General features: G+C 35.2%; 1 protein-coding gene across 1 annotated transcript; it reads left to right on the top strand.

Annotated features, from left to right (window-relative positions):
• Nucleotides 1-10,653: 10,653 nt before the first annotated feature.
• Nucleotides 10,654-11,643, top strand: LOC111150089 (olfactory receptor 5T1-like). Its single transcript, XM_022507433.1, has one exon. The coding sequence runs from the start codon at nt 10,669-10,671 to the stop codon at nt 11,641-11,643; it is 975 nt and encodes a 324-aa protein (XP_022363141.1). The 5' UTR covers nt 10,654-10,668.
• The last annotated feature ends 357 nt before the right edge of the window (nt 11,644-12,000 follow it).

The following is a 12,000-nucleotide window of genomic DNA, read 5'->3' on the forward strand; positions in this document are numbered from 1 at the left end:
AATCTATAAAGAATTTAGCAAACTCAACACCCAAAGAACAAATAATCCAGTCAAGAAATGGGTAGAAGACATGAACAGACATTTCTGCAAAGAAGACATCCAGATGGCCAACAGACACATGAAAAAGTGCTCCATATCACTCAGCATCAGGGAAATACAAATCAAAACCACAATGAGATATCAACTCACACCAGTCAGAATGGCTAAAATTAACAAGTCAGGAAATGACAGATGCTGGCGAGGATGCGGAGAAAGGGGAACCCTCCTACACTGTTGGTGGGAATGCAAGCTGGTGCAACCACTCTGGAAAACAGCATGGAGGTTCCTCAAAATGTTGAAAATAGAACTACCCTATGACCCAGCAATTGCACTGCTGGGTATTTACCCTAAGGATACGAACGTAGTGATCCGAAGGGGCACGTGCACCCGAATGTTTATAGCAGCAATGTCTACAATAGCCAAAGTATGGAAAGAACCTAGATGTCCATCAACAGACGAATGGATAATGAAGATATGGTATACATACACAATGGAATACTAGGTAGCCATCAAAAGAAATGAAATCTTGCCATTTGCGACGACGTGGATGGAACTAGAGGGTATCATGCTTAGCTAAATAAGTCAATCGGAGAAAGACAACTATCATATGATCTCCCTGATATGAGGGAGAGGAGATGCAACATGGTGGGTTAAGGGGGTAGGAGAAGAGTAAATGAAACAAGATGGGATTGGGAGGGAGACAAACCATAAGTGACTCTTAATCTCACAAAACAAACTGAGGGTTGATGGGGGGAGGGGGGTTGGGAGGGGGGGTGGGGTTATGGACATTGGGGAGGGTATGTGCTCTGGTGAGTGCTATGAAGTGTGTAAACTGGGCGATTCACAGACCTGTACCCCTGGGAATAAAAATATATTATATATTTAAAAAAAAAAAAGCTAAAAAATAGAATTAAATGTTCTTACCATGTGATCCAGCAATCACATTCCTTGCTATTTATCTCAAAGAGCCAAAAACTTAGGTTCACACAGAAACTTGATCACAGATGCTCATAGTAACTTTACTTGTAATTTCCAGCATTATATCTAGAAGCAGCCAGATGTCTTGCAGTAGGTGAATGGATAAATAAGCTGTGGTACTGCAGACAATGAATGATTGCACAGTGCTAGAAAGAAAGAAAGAATGAAAGAAAGAAAGAAAGAAAGAAAAAGAAAGAAAGAAAGAAAGAGAAAGAATGAATATCACTATCAAGCCAGGAAAAGATGAGAATGAAACAAATGTGTTTTACTAAGTGAAAGAAGCCAATCTGAAATGCTAAAATGCAATATGATTCCGAAAATATGATATTGTGGAAAAAGCAAAACTCTGCGACAGTAAAATGGTCAGTGATTGCCAGTGGTTTGGAGAGGGGAGATAAAGAGGCAGGGCACATAGGAATTTTGGGGTACTAAAAACACACTGTATGAGACTCTAATGATGGATTCATGTTATTATACATTGTTTTCAAATTCATAGAATATACAACATCAGCAGTGAACCTCAAGGTGAATGGAGGACTACAGGAAGTTTGATGTGTCCATGCATAGGGACAAGGTATTTGAGAAAACTCTGTACCTTCCTCTTAATTTTATTATAAACCCATAACTTCACTAAAAGAAAAAAAAAAAATAAGTCGGGACGCTTAGGTAGCTCAGATGATTGAGCATCTGCCTTTGGCTCAGGTCATGATCTCCAGGTCCTGTGATGGAGCCCTATGTTGGGCTCTGAGCTCAGCGGGAGCCTGTTTCTACCTCTCCCTCTGTCTGCTGCTCCATCTGCTTGTTCTCTCTCTGTCTCTCAAATGAATTAAAAAAAAAAAAAAAAATAAAAAAATATATATAAATATATATATATATGGTCTAAAAAAAAAAAAAAAAAAAAAAGAAACAGAGAAAAACTGAGATAAGGGAGGAAGAAAAATATAAAAAATTTTCATTAATAAACACAAAATGTCCCCTAAAACACTTCCTAAAAATAAAATATACAAACAATAGTAAATAAACTAAAAATGGCAAAGACAAAAATGAAAGAAAAAGAGATGACTACTTTGACAAAACCTATTACAAAACATCTCTACTAATCCCACATTAAGAATTTTTAAGGTATCAAGTCACCCCAAAGCAGCAAAATACTATTGAAAATGGCACTTTCACCAAACACAGAGTTAACATGGAAAGTGAAGTATTAACTCTGATACTTGGAACCTAGGAAGTTTGAAAACTCACCATGAGTAAGACAGGATGATTTGCTGGGTGGTAATTTCAAGGAAAATCAAGCTGGCAAAGTGGAAAAGTGGAAAAGTCTTCAGATGCCCCAAGTTGCAGATGGAGGACCTCCCCACCCCCACCCAGTGTCAATCAGATGTCACGAAGAGACTAGAGGAGGCTAAAATGATGGGTGCTCTAGGTCACTGAGGATCTCAGAAATATGCAGCACATATTCACTTCCAAAAGAACGGGGCTTTGCCTTGAGGAATACATTGTTGAAAGTCAAAAGCCAGTGAATAGGGCAGAATCACTAGGAATGAATGTTTGAAATAAGATGAAAGTACTTTTATGGCAACATATAATGTGTGAAGTACAGAGTACTACTTTGGAAAACAGCTCCAGGTATAAGTGTTCATGAATTAGGCTTAGCTCTGAGAATTAAAGTAGTTACACAGTAAGAAAGTATTTTAAGCCCATAAAAACCTGCCCATGGGGATGCCTGGGTGGCTCAGTGGGTTAAGCCGCTGCCTTCGGCTGGGGTCATGATCCCAGCGTCCTGGGATCGAGTCCCACATCGGGCTCCTTGCTCAGCGGGGAGCCTGCTTCTCCCTCTGCCTCTGCCTGCCACTCTATCTGCTTGTTCTCACTCTCGCTCTCTCTCTCTCTCTGACAAATAAATAAATAAAATCTTAAAAAAAAAAAAAAACCTGCCCATGATCCTTTGAACACAAATTTGAAAAGTTACCTTGATATATCTCCAACCTCCATATATATCCCCTTATGACAATCAAAATGCGTGTCACACATAACTATGGGGGTAAGGGCAAATAAAAAGTTTAATGTAATATTATAGAGTTGACACTTGACAATGTGGAGATTAGGGTTGCCCCCTCCTAGGGGAAAATCTTTCTATAACTTTTAATACTCCCCAAATTTAACTAATAACCTACTGTTGACTGGAAGCCTTACTGAAAACAGAAATAGTTGATTACACATATTTTGTACGTTATATGTATTATATACTGCATTCTTACAATAAAGTAAGCTAGAAAAACAAAAAAATGTAATTAATAAAATAATAAAGAAAATACCTTTACAGTATTGTACTGTATTTATCTAATGAAATCCAAGCATAAGTGGACCCACATAGTCCAAACCTATGTTGTTCAAGGGTCGACTGTAGTATGAAAGAATAATTTGTGAAGGAATAAAAATAAAGTGTTTCAAAGTTAATTAAACCAGATAACAAAGTAAGGCTATAGAACAAGACACGAATATAATAATTTAGTATCTTAGAATAATGTTAAACAATTTTTAAAAAAATAATTAAAGCTTTATCAAAATAATAAATTATATTAGTGGGGGAGACAGTCAATGAAACTAAAAGGCAACCTGTGGAAATGGAGAAGATATTTGCAAATGACATAACAGACAAAGGGCAGGTATCCAAGTTCTATAAAGAACTTCTCAAACTCAACACCCAAAAACAAATAATCCAGTCAAGAAGTGGGCAGAAGACATGAAAAGACACTTCTCCAAAGAAAACATCTAAATGGCTAACAGACACATGGAAAAAATGCTCTACATCACTTGTCATCAGGGAAATACAAATCAAAACCACAAAGTCAGAATGGCTAAAATTAGCAAGTCAGATGCTGATGAGGATGTGGAAAAAGGGGAACCCTCCTACACTGTTGATGGGAATGCAAGCTGGTACAGCCACTCTGGGAAACATTATGGAGGTCCTTCAGGAAATTAAAAATAGAGCTACCCTATGACCCAGCAATTGCACTAGTGGGTATTTACCCCAAAGATGCAGATGTAGTGAAAAGAAGGGGCTTCTGCATCCTAATGTTCACAGCAGCAATGTCCACAATAGCCAAATTGTGGAAGGAACTGAGATGTCCTTCAAAAGATGATTGGCTAAAGAATATGTGGTTCCTATGTACAGTGGAATATTACTCAGCCATCAGAAAGGATGAATACCTACCATTTACATTGCGTGGATAGTATGCTAAGTGAAATAACTCAGTCAGAGAAAGACCATTATCATCGAGTTTCAACATATGGAATATAAGAAATAGTGCAGAGGATCATAGGGAAAGGGAGGAAAAACTGAATGGGAAGAAATCAGAGAGGGAGCCAAACCATGAAAGACTAGTAACTCCAGGAAACAAACTGAGAGCTGTGGAAGGGAAGGTGGGGGGTAGGGTAACTGGGTGAGGGGCATTAAGGAGGGCATGTGAGCACTGGGTGTCATATGCTAATGCATCATTGAACACTACACCAAAAACTAATGATGTACTATACGTTCACTGAATTTAAATTAAAAAAAAAAAAAGAACAGTGCTTTGTGGGGTTATTATGTTTCACTTTTGTCTTATTTTTATAACTTTTCAGTGATTTTATTTCAATTTTTTATTAAAAATATATAATGCCAAAATATATTAGTATATTACAAATGAGAAGTCTGGATATGGGAAGGATTTGAAAACACGAGTAAGAGAACCCAGAAATTAACTGGAAATAAAAAAAGAAACATAAATCAAGAACAACTTAGTAAAATACAATAGTAAGTGTATTCTATTAGTTGTATTAGTGCTTTTTAAAGTTTTTCCAAGCCCAACAGGGGACTTGAATGCACAACCCTGTGATCAAATTCATCCTCTACTGACTGAGCCAGTCAGGCTCTCCTAGGTGTTTTCATATCAAATTCCATTAAAACCTTACTGATTGGCCAAAAAGTATTACTTTCTGACATTCGAACACATGACATAGTATCAGTTATTATTATACTTTAAATTTGACTCATTCTGGTAGGTATATAGCATAGGACCACATTATTGTGTTAAATTGCATTTCTTTCCCTAACATCAAATTGTGTTTAAATTTTTCAAGGGCTTAATTACAACCTGTGTGTCTTCTGTGGTGAAATGTTTATTCAAATATATTCCCCTTGGCTGTTATTTTCGTTTTGTTTTGTTTTGTTTCAGAGTTTTTCATATATTCTGGATACATAGTTTTTATTGGGTAACTGTTGAGCGAATATTTTGTATAACGTTGTGGTTTATTTCTACAACAATGTCTGTCAAAGGAAAAGGTTTTAATTGTGATGAAATACAATTTATCACCTTTCCTTCCATGGTTCATGTATTTTGAGATTTATCTAAAAATCTGGGACTAACTCATGGTCACACAGATGCCCAATTTTCCCTAGAAAATTATAGCAATAAGATTTATATTAAGGTATAAGTTTCACTTTGAGAAAAGTTTTATATATGGTGCAAATTATGAGTCAATGTTTATTTGTGGCATAAAGTTATTCTACAAATTAAATGTCACTAAAAAATCCTTCCTCTATAGATTTTTCTTAGCAATTTTGACAAAAACCAATTCAGCATTTATGGGCAAATCTGTTTCTTAACACTGTTCTGTTCCATTGACATTGATGTCTCTTTTCAATATCTCTGATTATTTAGCTGGGTATGTATGAATATTCCAATTTAATTCTTCTTTTCAAATCTTTTCTCTTTTTCTAAAAGACTTTATTTTTGTTTTCTTAAATAATCTTTACACCCAATGTGGGGCTCAACCCATAAACTTGAGATCAAGTTGCAGATTCCAACTGAGCCAGCCAGGTGTCCTGATGTTTATAGGATTTTGAGGGAAGTAAACAGCTTATATTTCCAGAAGGAGGAAACTGGATTTCAGAGAATTTAAGTCATCAACCTAGTGACATGGAGTTACTTGATATCAGAGCCAAGACTACATCTATTTCATTAGCTTTCTTTTCCACTGGGGAATCATTTTAAACCAGAGGCCAAAGTGCATTTATGTAATCATTTTCATCATGTAGTTCATTATCCAGAACTATTGACTTGCTTACAATGAAAAAAACAAATCATCTTCATACTTTTCTGTCCCAGAAAAGAATTAGTGCATTTTCCTCTTGGGATGTCACTCTGAACTTAAAGAACTCAAGATGGTATAAGAGTCTAAATGCATTTATATTCATAGTGTATATGAACAGACAGTTCATTTCCACAGGTAAGAGGAAAGGTTTTTTGGAACTTACAAAATATTTTAGTAACTGGACATATGAATTTCAAACTAGAATGCATGCTTCCATACTTGTATTTAAGAAAGAAGATTCTAGTTAATTAGTTAATTCAAAATTATGTTAACAATTGATCATTTGGCTTTCAGGGAATACAGCAGGGAAAGTAGAGAGGGCTTCCCACATATTCTGATCATTAGAGGTGTAATAGGAAATTTGCTTTAATGTTCTTGGTGAAAGATTATGGTCAATTTAGAGATCATTGAATTAAAGGGCTCTATTTAAAATTTAAGGGAAGTATTAAATGGAGAAAAATTATTAACCAGCTATTGTGTATATACAACTTTAAAATCAATATTTTTTTTCTGATGGAGGGATAGAAATTTTTAATTTATTTTATTAGTGAGCTAATTGATCTAAAAGCAATTTTTTTTCATGGTTTATTCACGCTTAATTGATTAAAAATAAAAAGAATTCCAATGTGCAAGGATGCCATCTCATTGATTCTAAGTGATTACATTTCCAGAATTATGGCATCTCACGATGGGTTTGTCATATGGTCAAGTGGAGTACAGAGTCTGAAATCAGAGAAACCTAGACTTGAGTCCTGAATGTCTTAGAAATTATGACCTCGGTCAAGTCATATGCCCAGATAGGGAATTTTCTCATCTATAAAATGACACTGAATTATTTGGTTTGTAGATTGCTATGTAGATTGTACTAGAAAATGTGCACAAAATCCCTAACTTCTAGTAACCAGTTAATTATACACAGTAGCTACAATCATAGTCTTCCTCCTTACTGAGCTGAGTGCAATACTGTTTCCATGAGTGTTTGGTACTTTATATTTTTTGACCACGAGTGCTGGGGAACTGATTTTATTTCAGTCTTCCAGATTGATCATGCTTTGCTAAGAATTTAGGATCTATATTTTTGTCTTGCTGACCTCTGTCAAAGTGAAATAGCAAGATATAAACACAACTAGTTCTAATTTTCCTAAATACTGCTTAATGGAAATGCCTGTTTGAAAATCAGTTTGGATGAGGTAGCTACACTCACACTTTTTCTCTATCATGACCCCAGTTTCCTATAGTGAAGTAGGTAAATGCTCTAATGGGACATGATTTGGAATAATACATACCTTCATTTGTAGAACGCTTTCTTATTCTACAGGCAAGAGCAGAGACATCAAGGATTACTAGGCTACCATATTGAGAAGTATATCAGAAGAATTTGAGTAAACAGATTATTATTTTAATGGCATGCCCACAAGCAGAATATAGTGACAGAAATGGATTTTAAAGTTTCTTACGGCACAGAATATTGGGATTCACTGGGTTTAATCTCAATAGAACAGTATTTTAATATATATTTAGTGTGGTGTAACAAATATATGTATAATTTAAAGAAGTACTTTGATTCTGTTTGGGACCCAATAATTGCAAAATGCTTTTATTTTTTAAAAAATGATTTTATAATTTCTATTCATTTTATTCAAACTAAATACAATTTGGAGGCCATATTTCACATGTATATATTTTCACATATAATTAACACTTCATGTTAATACAAAAGATTTTAATGCATCCGATAGATAAACATTCTGCAACCATACCATTGTAGATGTAGTTGAACAAAGTATGCCTAAAAATTGGGGTCAATCTTAGTTATTCTTTGGAGTTACAAGGAGAAATAACTTTTCCAAGTTCACATTGTTACCGGGTGCTAACTCTGAGGTTGTCATATGAGGTTTTATTAATTTTTTTTAAAATGTTGCCCCCCCAAAAAATCAATTGATTATAATGGGGAAAAAATGTTGCCCCCATTTTTTTAAAAGATTTAAAAGGGGTGGAGCAGAGGGAGGGGGACAAGTCGACTCTATGATGAGCTTGGAGCGCTACTGGGGCCTCAGGGTCTTGAGAACATGACTTAAGCCAAAATAAAGAGTCGGACACTTGACTGACTGAGCCTCCCAGGCACCCCTATAATATGAGGTTTTAGATTCCAAATATAATGTTCTTAACCTTCTACAGTTGTCTTATCTTAGGCACATTAGTTACAGAAAGGTTAGAATTGTCATGTCACTAACCCTTCTCCTGTATATATCAGCAGCCAACATGTGTTTTGTGGTGGATACCTTTGGCATACTGCCTATTGGTACATATTTCAAAATGTGCTTGCATGTTCTGTTTTTGCTGTACTTATTCTTATCTGCTTAATTCCTTTTTTTGTATTTGAGTCACTTTAGTAAATATTTTTGTATGTATTCCATGGATTTGAAAGAAAGAGGGAGAGAAGAGAAGAAAAGTTTGAGAAAGAAAGAGAGAAAACAGAAGTTTTTTAAAGAGCAATCTATTTTTGGTTATACCCCAAAATGCATTAACTGAATTTATACTATTCACTGATCTCTTTATAAACTACTTTACTACTATAGCAATTCAAACTCAACCATACATTATTTTAAGATATATGTGTGTGTTCTCATCAGAGTTATGCAAGCTATCTGGGTTTATAAAAATATTAGATTTTAAAATATTTGTATTTTGTCTTTGTTAACTAACAGGTTTCCTAAGAATCAAATGAGAATTTCTAGGTTTTGTAGACTCACATTTACGAAACTTCTCTATGCATTTGAAATATCTTCCATAGGAATCTCTGGAACATTTCTGGGAATATAAAGACATATGGTTTTCTTTTCTTTCTAACAGTAGCCTTACTTATTTATTACCTACTGATGTGTAGGTGTCCGAATATAACAAAAGTGTAGCATATTTCACTTCATGAATATAAATCATTTGTGAGTAAATTCAGCCTGGCCTTAGGTACTGTGGATTTATTTAAACTCTTTTTAAACACATGTTGGTTATAAAAAGCCAAAGGAAAGACAAAAGTCAACATGTTGAAATCTGCCCCTTAAATATGATTGATCCAGTAATTAATTGTGTTTCAGTAACTGAGATTTCAGTCCAGATACAGGTGCCTCTTTAACATTTTTTAAAATGTCCTTTATTCACACTCCACTTTATGAGAAACAGTATAATGACATCAAGAAAACAAAAAACAGAAATCATTTTGAGACGAATATAGTGATTTTACTCTCAGCAAAAACTTCAGAAACCATTTTATTATCTACTATCAGGTGATGTTAATTTCACAGACTTTTGATAAACTGTGAAATTTCTATTAAGAAACTCCATAAGCAGCTATGATTTTTTTTAAATTAATATCCAGGATTTCTATTTGAGAGAAATATACCTCATGGGGGAAAAAAACTTGAAGGATTTTGTAGGAATAACCACATAAATTGAAAAACACCTCACATTGTCATTAAGATAAAATTTGAAAAAAAAAATAATAGTATGATAGGATGCAGAGGCCAAAATGAACAATTTAATGATATGTATTTTGAAGAAAAAGAAAAAAAATCTGAAGAAAAAGACATTTTGTTTTTTATGTTTGCAAATAAGGTGCATCTCTCTCCAGAATATTCTCTGCTATTCTATTCACCACTTCTGTAGATGGAAACTAATGGAACAGGATAAATGCTAGGAAAAAAATGATATAAATGTTTATGGTGGAAAAGGTAGCTTTGTATGATAAGTTGAGATGTCTAACTTATCCCATTTCCTAGTCTTCTGGAAACACGTTAAAATTAAATAATTTCCACAGTATTTCTCATTTATTTTTTAAAGATTTATTTATTTTAGAGAGATAGTGTGTGTGTGTGTGCACGCATGTGCAAGGCAGGGGAAGGGCAGAAAGAGCAGACTTTCCACTGAGCCCAGAGCCCCATGCAGGGCTCCATCCCACTACCCATGAGATCATGACCTGAGCCAAAACCAAGAGTTGGTTGTTCACCTACAGAGCCATCTAGTTGCCCCTAGAATTTCTCATTAAAATCCAACACAAGCTTGTGACAGAAGTGTACTTACTCCCATTTGAACAGTTGCAAATATTAAAGAAAGGACTTTCAAGTCCATTGTAGCCAATCCAGAACTAGTATCAGATGTGTACTTTCCACTATAATATTTTAAGACTCAAATATTCATGTTTATTCATCATTGTGAATTTTAAGATTAATGTGATATGCAAAAGACATAAAGAATTAAACAGAAAATTATATAGACAATAAACTATTTAAATTAACAGGATATTTTTTAACCTGATAAATATGATCAATGACTGAATAAAATCATTTCTTCCTTTATTTAACAGCAAAATGCAATGACTTGGGACCAACATCTTTATTGCTGCCTATTTTTATCAGTGCCAAGGAAATCATTTTACCCTGCTAAGAAACAAATATGGGGATGTAATTAGGTATACTATTTTCATATTGCCTTTAGCACTTATAAATAAAAAGTGAAATGCCACGGTTTCCATCAGATTTAGATTTATATAGGATTCAGATGAAAAATGTGACTGAGGTCACGATGTTTATATTGATGGGCTTCACAGATGATTTTGAGATGCAGGTCTTCCTGTTTTTTCTATTTCTAGCAATCTATCTTTTCACTCTGATAGGAAATTTGGGGCTGATTATATTGGTCATTGGGGATTCTCGGCTCCACAATCCCATGTACTATTTTCTGAGCGTGTTATCATTCCTGGATGCCTGCTATTCCTCAGTTGTCACCCCCAAAATGCTGGTCAATTTCCTAGCAGAGAATAAAGCCATTTCCTACCTTGGATGTGCAGCCCAGATGCTTCTCTTTGTTACTTTTGGGACCACAGAATGCTTCCTCTTGGCTGCCATGGCTTATGATCGCTACGTGGCAATCTACAACCCTCTCCTCTATTCCGTGAGCATGTCACCCAGAGTCTACGTGCCACTCATCGTTGCTTCCTATGTTGGTGGCATTTTGCATGCTTCTGTACACACGGTGGCCACGTTCAGCCTCTCCTTCTGTGCATCCAATGAAATTAGACACGTCTTTTGTGACATCCCTCCACTACTTGCCATTTCGTGTTCTGACACCCACACCAACCAGCTGCTGCTCTTCTACTTTGTGGGCGCTATTGAGATAGTCACTATCATGATTGTTCTGATCTCCTATGGTTTCATTCTGTTGGCCATTCTGCGGATGCATTCTGCTGAGGGGAGGCGGAAAGTCTTTTCTACGTGTGGTTCTCACCTAACTGGAGTGTCGGTAAACCATGGAACCATCCTATTCATGTATGTGAGACCGAGTTCCAGCTACGCTCTGGACCATGACATGGTAGTATCAATATTTTATAGCATTGTGACTCCCATGCTGAATCCCATCATCTACAGTTTAAGGAACAAAGATGTAAAAGAGGCAATGAAAAGAGTGTTTAAAAAAAATTGTTTTATTAATTAATGATATTTTTCACACTAAACCATTAAATTGAATCAATGAAGGATGAAGTACATTGTGTCCAGTTGAAGAAGTTATGATAAAAATATTTTGTTTCTGCTTATTAGTGTCTTTCTGGTCTTCTTATTTGAAAAATAAAGATAATAAATAAAGATTATATATGTTCTGTATGTTCTATATATGTAATAGCACCATGCATCTAGTACATGGTGCTATTTCTTCCATAGACAAGATTCATAGGTCCAGGATTCAAAAGGTTCCAATGGAAGTGGCACCACTCACTATATCACCTAGTGACCCACACACATAATTTTGCTTCCTGTTCCTATAATCTTAGAGCTTCAGGAACAAAGATTAAAA

This window comes from Enhydra lutris, unplaced genomic scaffold (genome assembly GCF_002288905.1).
Source record: "Enhydra lutris kenyoni isolate GAN:26980312 unplaced genomic scaffold, ASM228890v2 scaffoldscaffold22, whole genome shotgun sequence".
Taxonomy (NCBI): Eukaryota; Metazoa; Chordata; class Mammalia; order Carnivora; family Mustelidae; genus Enhydra; species Enhydra lutris.

Bases quoted from the DNA above. Each gene is read 5' to 3' on its own strand.
- LOC111150089 (XM_022507433.1), top strand. From the start codon at position 10,669: ATGCCACGGTTTCCATCAGATTTAGATTTATATAGGATTCAGATGAAA.